Source organism: Nanorana parkeri, unplaced genomic scaffold (genome assembly GCF_000935625.1).
Source record: "Nanorana parkeri isolate BGI_ZX_2015 unplaced genomic scaffold, ASM93562v1 scaffold739, whole genome shotgun sequence".
NCBI lineage: Eukaryota > Metazoa > Chordata > Amphibia > Anura > Dicroglossidae > Nanorana > Nanorana parkeri.
The window spans coordinates 205,673-231,164 of record NW_017307007.1 but is presented as its reverse complement, the minus strand read 5'-3'; the positions used below and the strand labels follow the sequence as shown (position 1 = coordinate 231,164).

General features: G+C 38.9%; 1 protein-coding gene across 1 annotated transcript in view; it reads left to right on the top strand.

The window, feature by feature from the left end:
* The window catches only part of MYO1E (myosin IE), a 139,380-nt gene that overhangs the window by 110,436 nt on the left and 3,452 nt on the right, over positions 1-25,492 (top strand). Inside the window, exons 20-26 of the mRNA XM_018564241.1 lie at positions 4,293-4,407; positions 4,920-5,089; positions 7,442-7,587; positions 11,563-11,709; positions 15,877-16,037; positions 17,922-18,008; positions 19,597-19,804. Of these exons, the coding sequence (XP_018419743.1) occupies positions 4,293-4,407; positions 4,920-5,089; positions 7,442-7,587; positions 11,563-11,709; positions 15,877-16,037; positions 17,922-18,008; positions 19,597-19,804 (1,034 nt within the window). The remainder of the gene's footprint in view (positions 1-4,292; positions 4,408-4,919; positions 5,090-7,441; positions 7,588-11,562; positions 11,710-15,876; positions 16,038-17,921; positions 18,009-19,596; positions 19,805-25,492) is intronic.

Sequence of the window (25,492 nt, the reverse complement as noted above, 5' to 3'; positions counted from 1 at the left end):
CAAAATGGATGAAACAGGAGGGTGTGTGTGTGTGTGTGTGTGTGTGTGTGTGTGTGTGTGTGTGTGTGTATAGATATATAGATATATATATATCCAAAAGAATATTGTGAGTAATAAAAAATAAAAAAAATCTCAGGTCAAATTGAAATGTAGCATGTTTTGAAATGAGCATTGCTTGCAAATGCATAATGCAGCTATTTAACATTTTACCCATTTTACTATGCTGATGGATAGCACATCTCTGCTAATAGCTAGTTACTGAAGTCTCTTTAGCTTATGAAAAAGGGACTTCGTGACCTGAAATTATGATTGACTAAGTGACAGCATGCTTCCTGTTGCCTGTTCCATTCAAATGCAGCTTTGGCATATTGAGATGTGGATATTTATGGTACATTAGTTTTAGTTTTTGTGACATGTGATGAGAGGGCTTAAAGCCCTGCTGAGCTTTCAGTTTGAATCGGCTAAATACATTTTAGATGCATCAAAACCAAAGGTGTACAAAGTCTTACATTCATTTTCTTTTGAAAGCAGCCACAGAGTAGAAAAACCTGTCTCCAACCAGAGGAGGACCTTTGCTCTGTAGGAGCAGTGGTATCTATGCAGAGGTCCAACACGCCCCCCGGAGTTCTTAAATCAGCAAGGAGCATGAGCTTTGCTGATTTGCAGAGCAATAGGTTTGACTCACAAGGGGGTTTGTCATAGTTATGTAAAGAAGAGCTAACCTGCTAACTGATAAGGTGCTAAATGCATAGAGCCATCTCGAGAACAAAAAACTATATCTGTTAACGTAATTCTCACGGAGGCTTAAGGGTGCCATAAGCAAATATTTTTTCACAAAAAGCTTTGTTTATACTATACATATATAAATATTCTACTAGACATTTAATATAACAGATTTAAGAAAACTGGAACATTGTTTTGTTTTTTTTTTTCATTATTTTTCAAGTGTAACACAGTTTTCACAAATCTATTTGTATGAAAATATTGTGACTAATTAAATGTATCCTAATTTGACAACACTCTACATTATTTTATATTGGGACACAGTTCTTGGCTCCATGTGGGTAGCAAACAGTTAATACTTGACAGCCGTTAACACAAGCTCTGTATAACACCCTACTGATCACAATGTTTGTGGCCTAGAAATTTCCTGTGCAGCACAGAACACCATTATTTGTACATGTAATAAGCGGATGGAGTGGTCTTTCCAGAGCCAGATTCAACCGCCATTGTGTTTAGCTTGGAAAGCAATTTGTTCATGTGTTCTAAAATACAGAAATTTTGGTGGTCTGGTAAGCTAATGTGATCTGCTGGAATCTTGCCCTGTGCATATGCAGAAGACTTTCAGTTCTAGATTAATTAAAAAGAAAAATAACTGTCATAATAAAAAATATGAAAAGCTGAAACTGAAGTAGATTTGAGTACTCTGAACTAAACAACACTACACCACTTCATTGTATGTCTGGACAGTAAGTACATGGTCAGACAAAACAGAAAACCAGCCCTTGCAGCAGAACTAAGGCCATTCTTGCCATTTTCAGTAGTGAATCCACATAACAGAGGCATGTTACCGCAATTACATTTCTGCATCAACTTGTGTGCAAACAGACTGCATAGAATAGAATAGGCTCCAGCTCAGATTTATCCAAAACTTTAATAGAGTGGGCGAATGTTAGAACTTCTGTTGTTTTCTATTGCTTTTGGAGACATCACCTTGCCTCCTAGCCTTGTGCTACAAGGGCAAGAAATAGGGGCAAAAGTGTCGCTGGGAATAAAACAGGCGGGTAATAAATCAGATTTTTACCTGATCAGAAACGAAAGGGTTGATTTTATGAACAATTTGCAGAGCCATTAATCCAGCAAAACTCTGAATGTTCGGTTTGTGCAAATGTAGGCAAACTGCGATGTTCTTAGTATATCTTCTTTACAAGGTAAATGTAATGTAGTACAGCAGTATGGCCACTAGACAGCGCTCAGGAGCATAGGAAATAAACTCTACTTTCATATGCCTCTAAGCTCCAGCTAGCCTGTGGTTCACTAGAGGAGTTCACTAGCTTTAGCGATTGCTGTTTAATATATCATGTAGCTGGAAGCATGACTTCAGCAAACAATACAATGACTCTGGTTTCCTCTACATTAAGCAGATTCTACTTTAACTTCTGTGTTGTGAATCAAGAACCAGCAAGCTAATGCAAAACAAAAAAGTTTGTTAAGCACATTACAGATGTCCCTCCTTTGAAGCCGAGTAGAAAAAAAAAAGCAAAGTGACACTAAACCCAGGAGTCAAATCTTAAAAATGCATTCAAATACTATTAACAAAACTGTATCTTTCACAGGAGGCTGAGCAGGGTGTTGCGGGAGGAGAGCTCAGCCTCCTGTGGCAGCACTGACAGCTGTCACCGACCTCACACCGCTCTTCTATTCTGTCACAGGAGGCTGAGTGGTGCGAGAGGAGAGATGCCACTAAGATCGCTCTCCACCCCCCACCCTCCCCCCCACCACCACACCGTTCGCCCTCCTGTGACCGTTTCTCTCCTCCCCGCTGGGCGCTGTGCTGTGTCAGAGGGGACACAGAGCAGTGCCCAATGGGGTGGAGAGAAACCAGGGATGCACCGCAATTTCGGCCGAAAGATGACACTTTCTGCATTTTTCCAAAAGGGCCATTTTCGACCGATATGTTTTAGGTGGCCAAAATTTCAATGCATCCCTAGTTAATGTTAACGGTTGCTTTGTGGAAAACTGTGTGGTAATGCTGATCAGTGGCCTAATCCTACCAATGTACTAAAGCATACATCACAAAGTGTTAAAATCAGGAAATATTGATCCCCAACTCAGTTGCTTACACAATAGACCCTGAACTATAATAACATATGAAAACGGTACCACCAAATAGGTGCATTTGGGAGGGAGTCTAATATTCTAAGCTATAGAATATATACACACATTAGCCAAAACATTATGACCACTGACAGGTGAAGTGAATAACATTGATTATCACATTATAATGGCACCAGGAAGTGGGTGGGATATATTGGGCAGCAAGTTAACATTTTGTCCCTGAAGGGCCAAATTGTGATGGCTAGATGACTGGGTCAGAGCAACTCCAAAACTGCAGCGCTTGTGGGAAGTTCCCTGTTTGCAGTAGTCAGGACCTATCAAAAGTGGTCCAAGAAAGGAGAACCGGCGACAGGGAGACTCTTTGATGCATGTGGGCAGTGAAGGCTGGCCTGTGTAGGCTGATCCTGTAGAAGAGCTACTGTAGCTCCAATTGCTGAAAAGTTGATGCTGGTTCTGATAGAAAGGTGTCTGAAAACACAATGCATCACAGTTTGTTGTGTATGGGGCTGCGTAGCCGCAAACTGGTCAGGGTGCCCATGCTGACCTGTGCCCACCTACAATGGGTACGTGAGCATCAGAAGTGGAGCAATGGAAGAAGGTGGCCTGGTCTGACGAATCAAATTTTTTTGTTTTACATCATGTGGATGGCCGTGTGTGTGTGTCGCTTACCCGGGGGAAGAGATGGCACCAGGATGCACTATTGGACAAAGGCAAGCTAGCAGAGGCATATGTGATGTTTTGGGCAATGCTCTGCTGGGAAACCTTGGGTACTGCTATTCATGTGAATGTTACTTTGATACGTGCCATGTACCTAAACATTGTTGCTGACCAAGTACACCACTTCATGGTAACCGAATTCCCTTATGGCAGTGGCCTCTTTCAGCCGTATAATGCAACCTGCCATGCCGCAAAAATGGTTCAAGAAGGGTAACGAGCTTGAGGTGTTGACTTGGCCTCCAAATTCTCCAGTTTTCAATCCAATGGTACATCTGTGGGATATGCTGGAAAAACAAGTCCAATCCATGGAGGCCCCACTTCGATAACAAAGAGGATTTAAAGGATCTGCTACTGACGGTTGGTGCCAGATACCACAGCATACATCCAGAGGTCTAGTGGAGTCCATGCCTCGATGGGTCAGGAAAAGGGAGACCTACTCAATATTAGGAGGGTGGTTATAATGTTTTGGCAGATCGGTGTACACTTCACAGTTCTAGATATTCGAAAAGACAAACCATGCTTGTAATAATGTAAAATAAAAAAAATAACTGTCTGTATAAGTCCTCATGCTGCTATTTCAAGCTTTTACAGTTTTGTGCTATATATAAAATAGGTGTCAATGATTCACCACGAGCACAATATGTATGCAGACCTACCATATTCCTGTATATTAGGCCAATATTGACATGTTTACATTCTGGGTGTTAATGTGATCACTTTTTTTTCATCATGTGCAGCTATTTCTTTTGGAGGAGATGCGTGAGCGGAAGTATGATGGCTATGCTCGAACAATTCAGAAAGCCTGGAGGAAGTATGTAGCCCGGAAGAAGTATGTGGAAATGCGAGAACAAGGTATGAAAGAGGCTGACTTGTCATATGTGTAGGCAGATAGACTCCTATATAATTTACCAGTATGATTTATGATCTAATGTGCATACCTTACTTGTATAGGCACATACATACACAATCAAGGCCTGTTTATTCAGGCACAGTTAGCCTACATTTATGTTTTGGGGTTGTGGTAGAAAACCAGAGTACTTTGTAGAAGTCCTGCAAACATGAAAGTGCACACAAATGGCCTGGATATAATGTTCCTGATGGTACGTAGCACACAGCACATTGGCTACGTGCTTCCAAGGTAAATAGAGAAGGATTATCTGAATGTTAACCTGTGGTGAGGAAGTCTGATAAATATAAACATAGGCATTCTATTGCATGCAAGTTTTGTTGCTGTAGTTTCAGGCTCTTGGTAAATATTATTTTGTCTTCCACTTTCCCAGCCTAAAAGGTGTTTGTTTTTTTTTGTTTGTTTTTCTTTATCATTGTCGCTAGTATGTCTCTAATTTATCTGTAAACTGTTCCAGCCTCTGATCTTTTCCTAAACAAAAAAGAAAGAAGACGCAATAGCATTAATCGGAATTTTATTGGAGATTACATTGGTATGGAGGAACATCCAGAGCTTCGACAATTTTTGGGAAAGCGGGAAAAAGTTGACTTTGCAGACACTGTTACCAAGTATGACCGCAGATCAAAAGTAAGTTCAACTAATAAAAGTAGACCAACTGGCGAGCTTAGCCAATAAGTGACATATATGTTTTGTATGTTTTTGTGCCCATGTTTATCTGAATGTACTACCCCGATTCTTGTTTTCTGATGTAAAATAATATTTAGCTTATTATATTATTTACTGATCCCAGTGCTATGTGCCATAACCATACTGTAAAGTTTCTGCCTTAAGTTTCACCTTTTGTTTAAGCTGATCCTGGTGATGGTTCAAATTGGTCACTTGACAAGGTTCTAGTCTCCTACCTCTACATTTCTGTGTGCATGGGCTTATTTATTTGCTGGCTTCAACAGCCACAAAACTGTAGGGGAAAATAATTTTAATAAGCTGCTTTAAAGCACACAACACCTTTTGGGGGCTTAAAGATAATTGAGTCTTTGTATAAATCTGTGTGAAATCATTATCACCAAATTATGTTGGCCAGATACTACTTAAATAGAATTGCCTCTAATGATATGTATTCAATTAAAATAATGAATCAAGAATTGTAAACCCAGTGTAATAAAACTCCTTTTAACCAATTGTGCCTTACGGCAAGTGGCCTGGGGGAGCGTTTCAGACAATAAAAGACAAACACTAGAACACCTCCGCACACCAGCATAGTGCAGAGTTCCAATTTAATGAAGATATAAACATTAGTAACAGACCCACTTTTAAAAACAAGTGTAACTGCTTATCTGCTGGAGTCCGGCCTCTCTTACTCTTCCAGGGCAGTGCCGAGCTGTGTTGTTCTGGGCCGCACTAAGAATATGGGATGGTGCACATTACAACTCCAGATAATACAACCAATCCTGTGCGTTCACCTGAATGCTGTCAATCATACAGCTCACTCCTTACGTCAACAGTTTTCTGACATTTTGGTGTTGCATTCCTTCATCAGCCATACATATGACTCCAACTAAACAATACTCAATGGAATTGTGTCTCTTTTCAACCTAACAATGTGAATACAGAAATAATAGATCTTTAAGTTGATTTTTCACAAATTTCAAATATAAATTGCGCTAGTTTTTAATTGTATTTTATTCACTAATACCAATAATAACAACAAAAACAACTTTAAACAGATACATATACAATTAAATAAGATCTATGATCCTTAAAAAATAATCCTTGAAGTGCTTAAACTGATAGAATTACATCAGTTAATAAACAAACTATAAATACAATTCTAAGCAATAAACAATATTTGTAATTAATCTAGGAAACAAGTTTAACCAAGTGCAGTGCTAATTAACCTTACACTATAAGAAGAAAATAAGATCAGTGGGTTTTTGGGCTGATGAAGGGATAAAACTCTAAAAAAGCATCCCTAGCAGCGAAGGATCAAGCAAACTCTTGATGTAAGGAGTGACCAGCTAGATTGACAGCATCTGAGAGAAAGCACAGGACACAGGACTGGTTGTATTATCTACAGCCGCAGAGAGCTGTGTCCTAGCTTAAATCTGTTTGCTCTCCTTTTTGCAGTTTCCAGACCGGTTACTGCCAACTGAGAAAGTCGTTGGGTATAATGGTGCAAAGAGTTCAGTCAAAAACCCTTTGCAGCTCTTAAGGAGATGGTGTAAAACAACTGAGAACATTGTTGAATGAACTGAGTTCATTCACTTAAATGTTGCAACTATAAAAACAACGCATGGTTTTGCATGTTCAATTATAACAGACCTGTCACATTACTCTGACCATTGTAGATTTGTATTTGAAAGAAAAGCTGAAACTTAACATATAATACCTGTCACACATCTTTCATGACAGATGTCACCTGTAAACCCCCCTAGATCACCATTTATATAACGCCCTGGAAGGTGAAGCTTAATGCAGACCTTTTGCATGATAATAAGTTATACTGCTGGCCATACACACGTCAACCTTGTACACTTTTAATGGCAGAAACAAATTAAACAGCTTGGCAAAGCCATCCACTTCTGGCAAAACTGTAAAATGATTCAAGTTTTGTTGGCAGGTTACCTCTTATCTGTTTTGTTGTTTTTGGTTGATTGCGGTTAAACTTGTTAACATTTGCCATGTGTACGGCTAGCATAATTGCATAACTACAAGCACTATAAGGCACTAAAAGACTCTGACAGCCACAGACATGGCTTCCAGAGGCAGATGCATGATTGGATTTGTAGTTTGACCACAGCTGGCGGGCGAAGTTTGGCTACCCCTGTTTTAATACGTTGGTAATAAACACCTCTCCTCTGCTAGGAATGAGTCTGTTGCCAATGAGCTGTATGCTGGGAGTTAAGTCACAGCTATTGACCGTTTGACTTGGTAAGTTTATGAATGATACGTATTAGAAGTTTCTTTCCATCTGTTTTCCAGAGCATAAAAAGGGACCTTATACTAACCCCGAAATCTGTGTACCTCATTGGACGGGAAAAAATTAAACAGGGTCCAGAAAAGGGAATAGTGAAGGAAGTTATTAAAAAAAAGATCGACATTGAACGTATTCTTTCCGTCTCTCTAAGGTCAGTGTCTATTTCTAAAGGTGGAAGTTATAAGCCATGAACTGTATGCGTTGTTAAAAATGTTTGACCTTCTTTCTTGTGGAAAATTTACTGTTTCCTTCCTACTCTGACGGTGTGTTCAAATAGAATTATCCAAATCAGAAGTAACCAAACGGTTTTGGACACACTCACCCTTTCTTGAGTTAAAAGTGTATCTAAAGCCAAAACCTTTATTTTTGCTATGGAAGGGTTATTAACCCAACCACGCTTTAGTGCATGCTGTGTTTCCACTGGGAAGATTAACCCTTTCTATTCTAGTAACTTTTTTCGCCAGGTTTGAAAGTGGGGGAAAACTCAAACTTTTGAAAGTTTTCCAATGGAGACACTTTGCGGTGACAACTGTCTATGGGCTTATGTCAATTGGCAAATGCAGCTTTTGACATTAGTTTAAAACATTTTCTGAGATCATTCACAGTTCAATGACATTGCATTGGATCAGCAGTTGACCTCCTGTTGACCTGAATAGCACCTAATTCAAGCTTCTTTTGCATTCCACAAGGCTTGTTAAGGGGAGAAAAGTTGTGACATGAACAAAAAGCCTGCCAACACAAGCCTTCACATAGGGTTTACTTCAAAACATGATAGGGATTTTAACCCTTCCCTATTCTATCCAAAACTACAAAAAAAGTTTGTCTTTAACCCTTTTGCTTCCACCGGTGTATGTCCGCATGTACACAAACAGCAGCTGGGAGTTTGTTTACATTTGTCCTCCCAGCTGTCCACTTTCTAGTAGAAGTAATTACTTCCACATGCTGTGGCAGGTTCTATAGTCTTTTGAAACGCTATACTTCTGTGCAGCATCCTGTACTTCCAAACAGGAAGCACTGGCACGCAAACTGACCACGCAAGAACGGATCTGCTTCTTTGCTTGGCATGGTCAGTTTAGATCAAGAATGAAGGGGGACTGACAAGGTCAACTAGGTACTTCTAATGGAGGGAGTACTTGAAAAAGTTGTCTTTTTTTTAAGGCTAAACAAACATATTACAGCAAAAAAAACATAGGGTAACATTCACTTTAAGATGCTTAGTCTGTTTTTACAACATCATTTTGAAGATGATAAAAGAGATTTACCAAGCAAAAATGTTCAAATGAGCCCATCAGACAGCAATCCTGCTTCTCTCTAGGAGATGCTCCGTTACTTACCAGATGCTGACTGGAAGTGAATCCAATATAAACAGAGCTGTCACCAGGCTCATCAGACTGCACACTGCACCTGCTTCAGTGTGCTCCATCTGGCTCTAGTAGAGGCAATGGTGTATTGTCTGAACTGAAATCTGCTGCTGCACCTTCTCACATCAGTCATATGCTAATAGTCACAGTGATGACATATGCTAGTATCAAAAGCATAATGGTTTATAGTAATGCTTCAACTGGTGTAAGGCACATTTAGTAATCTAGTTTTAATACAATCAGCAAACTTCAATAAGGCATCTGTGTGTTTTTAATGCTGTTAGAAATATAATTGTCACTCTTTCTTCATCAGCTCCTAATCTGCTTTCTACATGATACAAACTCAAATCTATAGATACAGCTTTTTGTCGTAAAATATGCAGGTGTGCTACTTGATATAGGGAAAAGCTGCAGATTTCATTATACTTTCATGCATTTCCTCATTTATTACTGGATAGTAAAAAAAAAAAAATAACCCCTTAAATTTGAGAGTGTAGTAGACACTCATAAGAAATGCATCTCCCGTTCAAGCAGCAAATGACACTATTTATGACAGATTCATGCACTTGACTGAAACATGTATATGAACAAGTTGCATGGGGGTATGGTAGGAGGCAGCACTGAGGTCAGAGTGTCCATGCAATATACCAGACACTTTGTACTCACTGCAGCTCAGTAATGCTAAGCCTGATAAAATCACAGCATCACTGAGCCCCCAAAAAAGTTGAGCTGTTGATTGTGCAGAGCCTGAAGGTCTACGTTAAGGCACCAGTTCTCCATCAGAGCCACTTCCCCTTGGAGTCACAGTGGGTGAAGCCTGATGGGTGATGCTGAGAGACTGTTTTTCCCATCAGGTTTTCCTCCCTTGTAATTGACATTGGACAGCATTGGGAGGATTTCGTAGCCACTAGACAGCCCACTAATGGCTATGGAGTCTGCCCACTGCCGCCCGCTGTCAATTACAGGGAGGACAGACCTCATTGGGAACTGGTCTGTCAGCATCATCCATCATGCTTACCCACTGTCAGTCTAAGGACTAACATACTATATTTTAGTATGTTCGCCCCATGTTATTGCTTTCTAGGACAATGGCAGCCACCTGCGTCTTAGTAACCAATGGTGCTATGCAGCAAAGAGGGAGGTTTTAAATAACAAAGTAAATAATACCAACTTGACATTGGTGTTGTTTAATGGCAGTTTCTTTACCTCAGCAATTGCAATATTTCTTAATGGGTTTGTCAGAGCCGTGTTGCTAATAAGATGTACCGCAATGAAGTGTCGCAAATACAAAATACCCGAATCATCTGTTGCAGACGTGTGCAGGTCTCACTTAGAATTAGGTGCAGCCCTTTCTAATATGATCACACCACCGTAAAACTGTCACAAATGCTTTATAGAATCACTGCCAATTGTCTTCCATTTCCATTTACTGACACTGTAGGCAATCCAATGCATTCTAATTAAAATATTATAGTTTCCCGTTTGGATTTCCCTTGATGCACTTGCTCAATAGTTCCCTAGATGGATGTGTATTACCTGTTACAGCAGAGGGTCCTACTAGGTGATTGATGTTACCATTGTTGCCATGACTTCTCAAGAAGTCCTAATTCCAGGGTAGGCACATCACTGTGTGTGATATGTAGAGGTATTCTCTGCCATGGACCTAGCATCACTGCCAGTAATCAAGGAAGTGACAGCTTCTAGCACTGGATTGGACAGACACAGCCATCTTGGCAATTTCCCTGCAATCAGAGAAATGCTGATCTCCCTAGTTTGTCTTGAGGACTTTTAAACATGTGATATAAATGACTAGCGACAGATATACGTATTTATGGCCGAACACTTTTTCTCTCAAGTTGCAATAAATAAAAGTTGTTTTTTCATTCAATAATCTTGTTTTTGATGATAAGTTCAACATTTAAAAATATATCATTTGCTTCACTTTTTGGAACTTAAAAAATTTGATATTCCAAAAGTTTTTAGGGCACAAGATCAGACAGTCTTTTAACGGTAATGTTGTCTTTGAAAACTATTCTGCAAAGTGAAACATCTGTAAGACATTGTAGTCCTGTAACCATGAGTAAATCTCAGCTGAGATCCAAGGAAAAGTCTACAGAAGGGCAGAAGAATCTAGGAAAGTCATTGTGTTTCCTTCTCATTCTTCTGCCATTTAAGATTTTATACTTAAACAAAAAAAGGTTGCTAAATACAAAAGCTTTCCCAGACTTTTCCCAGCGATAGCTGTCAGTCGATGACTCATTGTAACATTACAGCCAATCACAGATCATATACCAATTTGTTTGAAGTATATATAAATGAGTGTAGGCAGTGTGTCTGAATATTATATAGTAAAGGAGACATTGTGAATTGTAGTATTAGACAATCTAGATAAACAGATGTCCGTCAAAGATTGAGTATTTAAAGAAACTATGTAGTAAGGAAGTTTTAAAACTCCCATTGCTGACCTCTGTTTATGACAATACTTGTATCATGGGTTTCATGCTGATCCTTCAGCTTCATTGCAATCTATGTCAAAGTATTGAGGACAGAGATAGCCGGGCAGCTGGCATTTTTAGGATTTTAGTAGTGGCAACCTCCTTAGTTCACAGAGTAGAAGTAAAGGTCACTTTAAAATTTACTTTTTTTGCACAAACTTTAAAATAATAATTCAAAATGTGTGCTTGCTGAAAATATTTCCTCTGACCTCAGTAATATCCAGGATTTGGCATAAGTGTTTCAAAGTGTTTGATTTCTCATTTTTATAGCACATTTCAGGATGACTTTTTCATTCTCCATGAGCAAGAGTATGACAGTCTGCTGGAATCACTGTTCAAGACAGAATTCATAAGCCTTTTATCCAAGCACTACGAAGAGAAGACCCAAAGAAAACTACCTCTGAAGTTCAATAATACGTGAGTAGCTTCTACGTCCAATATAATAACCACAGAAGCATGGACTAGCAGGGAGCAATAAACGAAGGCTAACCATAACATTCAACACCTCCCCATAAAACCGTAAAAGTTTTGGATAGAGGGAGGAATAGCTAAAAGAAACCCTCTTAGGTTTTGCTGATTGTGTGCAATTAGGAAGATTGGCCTTCAATTCCTGTGTTCAGACACAACAGGAAATTAGAAAAGATCTCTCCAAAGGAAGGGAGTGCACTCTTGGACAGTGACACCTCCTATTGGAAGATTTTTCATTTTTTTTCTTTTATAACTAAAAATATATAGAATTTGAAAAACATATCAACATGCTGAAATTTAATGGTACCACTAAAGTTCAGCAAGTTGATATGTTTTTGTAATCCAAATTTTTTTTAAAAAAGGCTTTGGATACAGAGAGATTTCTACTCACTTACTGTCACAGTTACAAATCGTTTCACCAGACAGCAAGTGAGGAGAAATTTGCAAAAGGGATACAGGTACAATAATAAAATGAAAACAGTAAAAACTCCTGATCTGCATATATGGGAATAGTCCTCCACACGAACTGGTTCTAGCATAAAGGGCCACATACTGTATTAAAAAATAATCGCTACCTTTTTTTAAATAAATATAGGTGTATCTGGATGCAGGGAGTTATCTGATAGCCACTTTGAGTCAGAAAGGACATTTGATTTCCTTGTCAAAGCAAGCATGATTTGTTTAGGATTGTTTTGCCTTCCTATAATTTAACTAGGGTTTCTAAGGATGACATTTCTCCTTTTTTTTCCACTTTACGGTTAAACTGGATCATATATGATAATATGTCCACCCAATGTAATCTAATGTTTGCAGTGGAACTCATTTCCAGATGTGTGATTTATAGATTGTCCAGATCATGCATTCGCCTAGCAGACTCGTGGCAACAGCAAACTGAAATCTTATTGCTATGTATTACTTTACTTTGCTCATACGTATAACTAGTATGACATTTTTGGTAACTAGTTCGTATTTTATCTGCAAAGAAGTCACAAAGAAATTCATTTCCCATTATCCAAATTTATAGAACACAATCTGAGCCCTATCATAACATTTAAGAACATATTTAATTCCCAAAGCTTTTGTACATACTTTCTAACTCTGTATACATTTACAAGAACAAAATTCTGGAAATTAACTCCTTTCTCACATTTATATGGAATCCAAAACCACTTGGATTCTCCATGGCTACACTACAGCTTCCACTTGATCAGGAAGGATTACCTAATCTGCAGAGCTATTACTATGCCTCTCATATAGTGCACATACACTGGTGGCTATTTCCCAATCTAAATAATGCATCTGTGGCCATGAATGGCAGCCATGGTTTCCTCATGTAAAACCCTATCAAATCTCATACACTGAAATGTATTTCCTACTACTACTGGCACATCTGACAATGTCCTTGAACATATACAAGCAGTGCCAACACTTTCTCCCACAACCCACTCAATCTATTTCACCCAATAACCTTATCTGATTCAATCTAAAATTGGATCATTTCCTTAAATTCTTATTAGGCCTGTGTTAGCTCAAGCTGGTTTAAAATAAGTACTTCACAGTTAATTACGAGGCATGTTTAAATCCTTTTGCTACCCTGAAACAAGAAATAAACATTTCCAGTAGCTGGTATTTTTAATACATTCAACCTAGGCACACAGCCTCTGTCCAGTTTGGTACGCAAGATGTATGTTTTAAAACTTCTAAGTTAGAAAACATGGTACTTTAGTCAAATATCCAAAACTGAGCTCTAGATTTTACTCTGTCCTTGCTTAAGGGTAGACCTCTAGACTTGATTGAGTCAAGGAATGACACCCCTCTGTGTCACAAATGTCTAGTGGTGGAAGAACCTTATGGTATGGGAATGTGGCAAAATTAGATCTTACTGGTCAAAGATTATGGAATTTATTTTTGACAATGTTTCAATACCAAATGTCTGCAAACCTGCACGGGGAATTTTGGGTACACTGGGAATTTTGGTTATACTGGGAACAAGAAATTATTTTTAAGGTTACTCCACTTTTGCTGGAAAAACAATAGTTCTGAATTGGATACATATTGATGTACTAAATATCAATATATGGATAAACCTTGTACATTAACTTATGAAGCCCAATGCTGCCCTGGTAAATTAGATACAGTGTGGTTAGACTGGGTCAAGTCCCCAAATACAACAGTTACATACATAAGGTGAATGGATTACTCATATTTACCATATGCACATGAGTTCTCCATTTGGTATAATCTGGGTATTGGAATAATGACACTGGAAACTAGCTGGTTGACTCACAGGTTCTTTAGTTTTACATATAAGATGTATAATTACACACTGACATTATGACAAACTTAATGTTTATTATAAATAGTGCTCCTTTTAGTTGGTGAACATTACAAAACATTGACTATGTTGTAAACCAATAAGTTACCACTATTACATGCATTCTATCTCTTCTGTCCTCTACCACCGTACTGACGTATACCATTGCATGTTTATGTCTACTTTAATTTGTGCATCTAATAAAAATTTAAAAAAAAAAAGAAAAGTGACAGAAATGCAGGCCTTTTTAATATCTTAGAGAGGTTCACTAAAGCATTTTCAATGAAAGGGGAATTCAATGAGGCTTCTGTGTTAATATTATGTATTCAGAGACTATGTTCCACTGAAGTAAGGAAACTCTGCCAGCTCCCAATTTACCATGGACTCATGTCAGTAAGCTTAGTATGTCATACAGGATGAAGGATACTAGTCAAAGAAGTGCTCATCATAGGAATTTAAAAAGAACATGTAATGGTTTTGTGTTGCTCTCCTTTTTTTTTTAGCGTAGGCATATGTACATTCGTTATGTTTAGATATTTAATAGTGTACAAATGATTTCCAGAGTATCATGAATTTTCTTGTGAGAGTACAGCAGAGTACTTTCAGAATCTTTGTCTCTGATTGAAACATCCGATGGAGCCCTACAGAGAAATTGTGTAGTGAGGTGGATAAGGCTGCTGTGACTCATTGCGTATATATCTTCTTGAGTTATTGAAATCTGTAAACATTTGTTTTTCAACAACAAAAAGCTGGGGGCTCAATCTGCCGATTGCATAACAATATATAAATATGCATATTTCTTTAACTTCTTCCTGTCCAATGAAGGGATTTTCTCGTCCACATCGTTCAGTTCGTTAACGACTGATCGACGGGTTTATATCGTCATTCAGTACAATGAGGTCTGGTCCGTAAAGGGACCAGTGCTCATTTGGTTACTGCTGTAGATGGGGTCCAAGGCAGACCCTCATATTAGGTGGTTACAGTTCTGATCACAGCGAGATCTGATCGCTGTGATTGCAGAACTGTGGCAGTCACACGGCCGGCAGCATTTCAGCAGTGTTTTGTAAACAGCTAGCCGGCTGTGTTTACAAACTGATACAAAGTATCTCTAAGCAGAATAGTGTATTCTCCTCGGAAATACTAAGTATTAAAATCCCTGTAAATAATTTTTTTTTAAAACCTTAGTACCCCCTAGTTTAATTTTTAAAAAGTTTTATTATGTACAATTATTGCCAAAACTGTGAAAAATGTGTTTTTTTGTTTTTTTTTATTTATTTGAAAAAAAAGAAGAATTTTTATATGCACATGTCACATCAACTTAAGCCCCATTTTAGTCCTTTAAAAAACTGTATATAATATGTGTAGGTGCAATAAATGAGGAAGATGGAAATTATGGTTAAACAAACACATAGCAAAAATGGCAAAATTGCGCCGAACCCCAGAGGCGGAAAAAATTTCTGAAGCTGTGTCAGTAAGGGGTTAAAAAAGAAAATGTATTTAAAAATTTTATTTTTAAGCATGAAGCCAGTAAAAAAACCAAAAACAACACATCCATACACACACACTATAAAGTGACTTTAGCAGACATTTCTACCCTAAGAGGGGTAATATCAGTACACTTGCTTCCAGCCCTTTCATTTAAGCTCTTTCGATATATAAACAAAGGCATTCATGATCCACCTTTAAACGTGGGTGTCTTTTTATATATGTTGGATAATTTAACTGCTAATAGAAATGGTAAATTTGCTAAAAGAACAAGTGTGCCATCATTTTTCTTCTGATTTCAATTCTGTTGCATTTAGGCTTGAAATGAAGTTAAAGAAAGAATCCTGGGGCCCATGGAGTGGAGGAAGCAGTGCCCGGCAGGTGCAGTTTGTTCAAGGGTTTGGAGATGTAGCCATACTGAAACACAGCAATAAAGCGCTACAGGTCAGCATTGGTCAAGGCCTTCCAAAGAACTCCCGTAAGTACATGCAGATATATACACTGGGGGGAATTTATCAAAACTGGAGCAGACAAAATCTGGAGCAGTTGCCCACGACAACCAATCGGCATCTTGCTTCAGTTTGTTCAGTTAAGATTTGAAAATGAAAGCGAGGAGCTTTTTGGTTGCTGTGCACAGCTTCTCCAGATTTTGTCTGCTCCAGTTTTGATAAATTCCTCCAATTTGCTTACACTATTCTGCTTTATGCGTTTGCCAACCTGACTTGAATTTGTGGAAAGGCCACACAGACCGACCTAGTTATCTTCCTAGTTTACAACAACCGTTTTCTAATTAGATCTTGCAATGGCAAATTATGCTTGTTAAAAATGATTTTGAATATGTTTGTGCCCTCACAATATTCTCATTTTATGTAAATTATATCAAACAATAGATCTGTAAAGCCACAAAGTGCGTGGTCTCGCACTGCCTGTACCATTCAGTTTGCCTCCTTTCTATACAACATTTTTGGCACTATAAACATCTCTAATCACAGTTCATAAAGATGTCCATAGGTCTATGAAATGGTTGGAGTTGCATAGCTTTGACTGTAAATGTAGTAATTGAAGAAGCTTGTAGGGTCAAAGAGTTTTCAAGTGCAGCATTGCTATGAGTTGGATTAGTACAGTTGGGTATAGGAGAGCAAACATGGATTGCTAAGGAGGAAAAATATGCTTGAATTGCAAGGGCAGCAATATTGCTGGGAATGCGTGAAAAAATTAGGCTTATGTACTGAAGGAGCTGAGAATGTTCCCAAAGTAAATTGTGTGATGATTCATTTCAATTTTCCAATCATGTCAAAAGGAATCTGTGTAATTATTTCATCTGCCCATGATTAGGTAAGTAAGTGCATCTTCACACAATCTGTCTTGTGTACATTTTCAAATTGTATGTAATGTGTGACGGCTGGGCCGTTTGTAGTCTCAGGGTCAGCAGAGGAGCAGAATCTTAAAACCGGCATTTCCAAGCAGCAGCTGTCACCCGTTCAAGTTAATGATCAGGTGACAGCCGCTGCATGTAAACGCCAGAACACTGCATTTAATGGTAAATGATTACATGTGGTTAGGAATCAATAACTCTCTGTGGATACACGATCAATGCGTCCATCGAGAGTGACCATTTTCTAACGACATGTAATCATATCACATACCATTACATGCCGTGTGCCAGCATTTACATGCAGCGGCTGTCACCTGATCATTAACTTGAATGGGTGACAGCTGCTGCTTGTAAACACCAGATTAGGGATTCCTGCTGCAGAAAACTGCAAATTCCTGACACTGTAAGCCCTAATTACACCTAAATTTACAGGTATGAATGGGGCATTAATGTGTGTGTGTGTGTGTATTTCTGTGGGGGGGGTGTATTTCTTCCTTTAATCACTGCGGAGGTGATAGAGATTTAATGGGCTCTATTTAATAGACTGACAAGCTGTCAGTAAGCAAGTGGCGGCTTATTAATGAAATCCATGTGCATCACCTGCAGCTCTGCCGTGATTAAAGGCTTTAACGCTGCATGTAAAAGATGCTGATGTTTCCATGCAGTGTTAAAGCAAGGAGTAGAGGGGCAGCATTGTTGGATAAAAGCCCCTTTCACTGACGGGGAGGGGGGCGCATTGAGGAACCTGGCCTTCGGGCAGTAGAGAGAGTAAATCTGGCCCTGGGTCCACATCAAAATAGGTTAACTTAAATTTTTTCTAATAACGAAGTTGATTACTGTAAACCATTTTCACCCAAACCCTTATCCTGAGAAAAAGTCCACTGTGCCCATTGATAAACGCCTCCTTTTCCTCTGTGCCATAAGCCTACACAGTCTCTGTAGAGGATCCCTTTCTGTCTTTGTTGATTTGTTCCTTTTGTGTTCTAGGGCCCACCAGGAGAAATATTGCTGATGGAAGAAATAACACAAACAAAGCCAAGTCTTATCCAAGCAGAGCTGCTCCACCACCACCAGGTACAGTACTTGTACTAACAGTCATGCTGACCTCTCAGAGATTTCCATTAAAATAGTATACAAATACTGTAAAGGGAATGTCAAATATTTTTCATATATATCCAATTATGTGTTTTATGTGCTGAACAAAATTATTTTTTTTGTTTTATCTTAAATACCTAAATATGATTATATATATATATAATTTTTTAAAGACGGTCCCTCAAAATACACATATGGAAGCCCACAGTCCAGCTAGGCAATTGCAGACAGATTGGAGATAGTAGTAGTATTGTGCATGGAGATGCCACACACCACGCGTATCGCATGATAAGTACCACAAGGCTGTGACTAAAATTAAGCACTGTGGTAACAAACACAACTCCCCACCCTCTCATAAGCATTACATAGAAAGGGATGCTAACTAGAATTTTTCGGTTGTGGAGTTTTCAGAAAAGTAGGAAAGTAAGCAACAATTTGTAATATTTTTTTCAAGCTATGCTACGTAAATAGGAACATGGAACAAATGTGAAGTAGGTAGGTGTTATTACAGTTTGGCTGCAAATTTGGAATTGCACTTTAAAAACATGTATCGCTTCCATCACAAATCTAAAAAAAATAAGGCGTTTATTCCTTATTAGGATCCTGAGGAGTCCTGCAAATAGTTTTTTTTTTCCCTCCAGGGCCAGTTGTGCATTCAGAACTTCTGGGCTTGCTCAATATTTTCGACATCTGCCTATCCGTGGCCGAAAGAGAGACTCTGTAAGGCCCCTTTCACACAGACACCCGTCCTCTCTGATCAGCAGGGGATCTGTGCATGCAGGGGATATTCTGCTGATCAGAGCACTACGAAACAGAGGTCACTTTTGTGATATTTATGTCCATTCAGTTTTTTTTTTCTCCACCGCAAAACTAAACTAAACAGACCCATGTTAGGTCTATGGGCAGGCACATGTAAACAGACGCATGTTCGTTTTATATCCTGTTACCTCCCATCTATAATGATTGGGTCCAGAAAACTCTTTTCTGACCTAAACACACTAGACAGATGTGTGTCCATTTACATCCGCCTGCCCAACATAGCATTGCGTTCATATGCGATCATAGCTGCCTGAAAAATTGTCCAATTTTATATCTGCCTGAAAAGTAGTTTTGATCAGCGCAACCATGTGAAAAGGGCCTAATCCATTAAAAAATGGCTGTGAGACATATTAATCCATCTTATTGCAGCAATTGTTCATTAAGGTAGGTTAATGCAGTGTAATAAAAGGAGAGGCACTAAATAATGTAGTATAGTTAATGTAGTGTAATAAAAGGAGAGGCACTAAAGTGGAAATTCAGTACAGAAAACATTTAATATTAAAAAATCTTCCAAAGTTACTTCAGGAAAATGATCTTAGAAGTGAAATATACCTGCTAAGCTGCTTTGTAAATTCAGCCAGTTGTCAGATTAGTTACATAAATAAAATGTATCTGAATGCAAAATGTCTGAAAAAAACATTAACATTTGTCTTAATGGAGGCTCTGTTGTATATTGCAGCATTATTGGAAATCAATGTCATATTACATCATCTAATTGCAGTAATGTTCTCTTTTTTATGATTTACAGGGTCTCATCAAAATGGGGTAATACAGGGTTCCATGTATGGGCATCAGCAACAGAAACCTGGAAGGCAAAATAGCAGCAACCCTAAACCAGTCCATCCCTCTATGGACCACCCAATTTTGCCAAGACAAGTGGCTGGAGCTTCAGCAAGAAATCAACAGCAACAACCAAGCTTGGAGTTTCTACGTGTGCCAGACCAAGGTGTTGCAGGGTAAGATATATTCAGTGCGGTAGTAAAGATATGCCATGTCTTATGTTTGCCTATATTTCAGATAGCAAAACTATTAAAATATACACTGCCTGTCCGAAATAAAAGTTACACACTCTAATATTCAGTTTTATTCAGTTTGCACTGATAAGGATCCCATGTTGTGCAAGAATTCCTAGGCCTCATGCACACAAGCCTCCTGCATTAAACAGAGGAGTAAGTTATGTGGGGAGGATAAACAACTTTTATGATTTGCAGATCACCTTTTTCCTGTGTTTTAGGTGTCCCCAGTATTCTAACATGAGGAATAACCCCGCTGTTTTTGTGTTTGTGATAAAAGTGAGACATGCAGATACCCCATGTTTCAAAATGTATCTGCTGCCAACCATCTGTTAGAAAATGGATAAAACTCCTATCCTAAACAAACTTCTAAAAAAACACAGGGGTTATAAAGCTGAATTCTTGGGTACATAAATAATGTCGAAATACAAGAGGCATGTGTACTCGTACTTCAATCTTGGTGAGGTTTGTAATATTTCTTCCAGATCTGTGCAGAGTGAAACTTTTGCCTCTGTGCTGGAGCTTCCCGTAATAAAGACCAATCACTGCTGCTCTCTCTCATGGTACAGGGTACTATACTGGTCTTGTATCCGCCCCAACCTCTACTTTTCTGCAGGCAGCCTGTAGTGGATGGGGTCTGCTGGGCTCCTCCCACAGCTCTGCTGTATGCACAGTCTATTTGCAGCATAGTGATGATGTCAGTGTTAATTCAAGAAAGTAATTTCTAGATTTCTAAAAGCATTTGGCGCACACAAAGTGGATTTAAATCCTTTGTGACCATTGAGGACTATATTTAAATGAAATGTTTTGTGTCCAGAGTTTAGATGTAAAATGTATGTAAACCCATATATTTGGCAATCTGTATTGTGAATAATAACCGTAATCTTTTTTACTCAGATCAGGTGATCTGTGTCCTTTTCCTCTGCACTGCATGGGGCTAACCTGCAGCATGTGACAACGTGTCTTGCTAAAGTCACTCCTGTGTTTTTCCATCCTATGTTTTTGGCTGCACCGAGCCAATTGGAGCTCATACAGTCACATGGGGCTGTGTTAAAAGGGGGGAACATAGGAAGTCCTGCCAATGTTTGGCTGTTTAGGATATAACACATGGGCATGCACAGACAGGAGAGGCAACGCTGCAGACTGCAGATCAGCCTGCAGAACATTGACATAGGGATTGAGGAAGTGCTAGTAACTGTCAGGATCACCAGGTATTTACTATTAACGGAAATGTATTTACAAGAAATGATGAGCAACTTTAATCAGAGAAATGTATATGAGAGCCTGTGATAAAAAAAAAATTGGGGGGTTTACTACACAATTTATGTATTGGCCCACATCAATTCCACATCAGTTTTCAGCACTGTAATAGTTTGACTGACAGTTTTGAGAGAGAGAGAGAGCTTTCTTTTGGTAGTATTTAACAACCACTGTGTTTCCATTTTTTACCATATAGTAAATGATCTATATTAAATGACCAAAAATGTGGGATTGCTTACCATTTCCCTTTTTATTTCTTTACCTTTCAAAAAGAATCCTACAATTATTGGTGGCCAGTGGCATTTTAAACCCCTTCTCCCCCTACCTTTTAAAAAATAAAGCATATGACAATCTTCACTTCCTTCATTGTCAATGGGCTGAATGTTTGTAAATGCTGGCACATCGCTGTTCACAGCAATCGCAAGGTACAGAGCCACTCTGATTGGCTTTGAACATTGTTCCTGTGATCTGAGCTATCCAGTAACGGCTCAATCACAGCCATTTATTGGTTCACTGGCCACCCATGTGCAAACAGTTGTTACTATATAAATTCTGTATAATAATGATAATGCAAAAAAAAGTGTATTAATATTATTATACACGAATTATATAGCGCCAACAGTTTGTGCAGCGCTTTTCAATATAAGGAGGACATTACAGTTACAATACAAATCAAGACAAGATGGTAAGGAGGAGGGCCCTGCCCGTGACAGTTTACAATCTAAATGGGAGGGGCAAATAGTAATATGTGAATGTAACATTTCACGAAACAGGCCCCTAGGCCCCATTCACACCAGGGTGACAGTGTTTCAGGCCTGTTTTCACGCTGTTTTTGCATGGTTTATATACGCATTTTAGCGCGTATTACAGGTGTTTTCTGTTCATATGTCAGCACATTTTTGAAGCTCGCTTTCCGTTGTCCAATGAGAAGCAGGCTCGGCTGCTAAAACGTGCATTAAAAAACACACGAAATCGTGCAAAAATTCACTGATCAGCGCGTTTACATTGAAGTCTATGGAGCAAAACAAGCTGATAAGCGTGACAAAAGAAGCTCAGGGACTATTTCGAACAACAGGCGTATTTGTACGCGCGATTCCGTGTGAACGCCCCCCATGGGAATGTATGGGATTTTATTTGCATGCGTTTCAGCGCGGAAAAATCAGCGCGACGAAACCACCCTCGTGTGAACGGGGCCATAATCTGCTTTGAGTTTTCCTGTTAATATGCTGTTGCTCATGTCTCATATTTGATGACCTGATAGAAAATCGTACATTTTCCCATAAAATTTCACTTTTCATATTGGCTTACCAGAGAAATTGAGTAGAAGAGGGCGATCGGGTCATGTATTCCCCAAAGAATAGGCTGCGTTTTGTATGCAGAGGAGTGTTTTGGAAAAATGACTTCAGCAATGACTTATGTCTTTTGCTAGATTATTAGATTATGGGGCATAACCTTTATTTTAGGAGTCAACTGGGAAAGTATTTCCTTCCTTCCTTTTTAGAGATGGCATCTACAACCTTTTTTTTTTTCTAATTTACACTTTAAAGCCAAATAATACAGTGTGCTACTTTGGGTGTGCATTTGCTGGTAAAGCACACATAAGAAGGTGTAATGCAGAACCCTCTGAGTCATGCCTGCAGCCCAAATTGCTACTGAAGTATATAATCAGGTTCAACTTGACTAATGCAAACTGCTATCTAGGCTAATCTGTTTGAACTCCAGGAAGTGAGCTGATGGGAGTCTGGCTGTTGTGAAGGCAGTTCAGCATAAGGAGTCTTTGTTCATGTCCCTGCCCTTTGAAGGCCTAAGACTGCAGGACAGACAAACCACTACATTGTACACACATAAACCAGGAAGTAGCTTTGCTACTCTTGGGCCAAAAGGAAAATGTGAACCAAGACCCTGCAACATCTTTTTTATTGACACCTGCCATACACACAAATGCTTTAAATAACGCCATAAACTTGAGAGCTTGTAAGCCAAGAGCGCATGGTCACACCATGAATAGATCTTCATTGCTGAAGTTATTTTATTTATTATTTGGTATTTATATAGAGCCAAGGATTTATACAGTGCTTTACATGGTAAAGCATTCACATCAGTCCTTGCCCTAAAGGAGCTTACAATCTAAGGTCCCTATCACACATGCGTAGTTGCAAGGGCAAAATTTAGACAGGAGCCAATTAACCTACTAGCATGTCTTTGGAGTGTGGGAGGAAACCCATCCAAGCACAGGGAGAACATGCCAACTCCTTGCAGATAGTATCCTGACCAGGATTTAAACCAGGGACCCCCCCAGTAGTGGTTCTAGACGTGCTAACCACTACCCCACTGTGATTTTTGAACTAGGGTAAGATCTCTTTCCTTTCAGCAATGATCCTGGTAGCAGCTGCTACCAGTCCCACTATACCAGTGTGCTATTACTCACACAGTAGGGGCTCAGTCTCAAAAACAGACCTAAATATATTGTCCAGTAAACTAAAGTTTATGCGAACTAGTATGAGATTGGGTGAAACACATTGTGGATAGATATGAAAGCTTTGAAAGATTGTTATAAATGAAGGTTGCTAAAATGAATGTAGTATAGCTCTAGCAGTTGATATTATCATAGAAGACTGCTGCCAATTATCACCGCTGACCCCAATTTACCCTAAATGACTGATCTCATAGAACAGTGGTGGCGAACCTTGGCACTCCAGCTGTTTTGGAACTACAAGTCCCATGAGGCATTGCAAGGCTCTGACAGCCACAGACATAACTCCCAGAGGCAGATGCATGTTGGGACTTGTAGTTTTGGCACAGCTGGAGTGCCAAGGTTCGCCACCACTGTCATAGAACAATATGCTGTATAGTGAAGTTACACAGAATGTCTGAGATTGCGGTTTCAGCACAATTATGGATTCTTCCACATATTTACTGGTAACTTCGACATTCAATATTTTAGTCCTATAAAACTGATAAGAACTTTGCATGGAATTAGGTCCTTTGCAAGGAGCATGCGTAACATTTCTCATTTGTAAAGAAGGGAGCAAAGCTCTTAACGTCCTTTCAGCTTAGACGAAGATTATGTGATCAGTGTTTTTGCAGTGCAGTAAACGGAGACACAGTAATACTGTGAGGACAAACAAGACGCTACAGAAAAATTGACCACTACAAGTCAAAGGCTCTTTGTACTCAGCAGCTGCTGCTAACCAGCTTGGTGGTTTAATACTGAGACAATGTTGTTTTAACTAGACTAAGGCAGCGGTGTAGAAACCACAGGTCGCAATAAAAAGTGCTGTGAAACATAGATTTCACACAAAAAAAAAGTTTTGGGGCTATAAAATCATCCATACTCGGCAAAAAAATCTTTATAACTAAGCAGAAAAATATATGCCTACATGGAAAGTATCAAAGTTATCATCGGACATGACACATTGCACAATCTATACCTCATACTGCTCCAAGAATCATTTCTAATGTATGTTTAGCAGTATATTTATTGTGTCTATATTTAGATGCATCCTATACAGTAGCCAAATGTAATGTAAACCTCTACCACATGCTGATGATGTTAGGATGAGGTCAAATGTTTATGAACAGGAAATGAAACGCTGATTAATCCCAAAGTTGTAGCTGAGACTGCACTTCTATTAATGTGAAGATAAAATGTTGTAGGAGCTGAACAGAGTTCTTTCCATGTGTTTGGAGGAGTTCGAGTAAAAAGTATTCACTACGTATTGTCTGCACAAACATATTAAAATGGATATGAAATTCTTTATCTGAAATAAAGTATATCAAATACAAAACATACTGCAGCGTACCAGTCCTTAGATGGGGGGCTGCATTAGTTTTATTTTGCAGGCTTACAGCAATTTCAGCAAGTACTGAAACATTAGTCTATCTTTGCAGAATTCCAGTGGTTTTGTAACTCCTTGGGAACTAAACTAACATATCAGACAATCATATCTGTTTTTCCCCATCTCCTTTATCTGAACTACAAAGAGTGCCTCATAATTCCACACCCCACATCATGGAAATAATGAGTGGAGGCAGGTTAGCTGTCCAGATTAGCAGAGCAGCCTAGTAACAGCCATGGCTCCCTATATAGATACAGTGGAGTGAGTGAACGTAGCTGCCCTAGGACAAAGTGTTATTCACAGAATTACTAGGTGGAAATAAAACGAATGCAGCAATCACATGCAATATATAAAATGTTTGTTTTTGGGTTTAGATACATTAAGAATATATCTGTGTTTTTCAAGGAATATAATGAGCAAATGTATATTGTTAAAGCGTGTGTGTGTATGTATGTGTGTGTGTGTGTGTGTGTGTGTGTGTGTGTGTGTGTGTGTGTGTATATGTGTGTATGTATATGTATATGTATATATA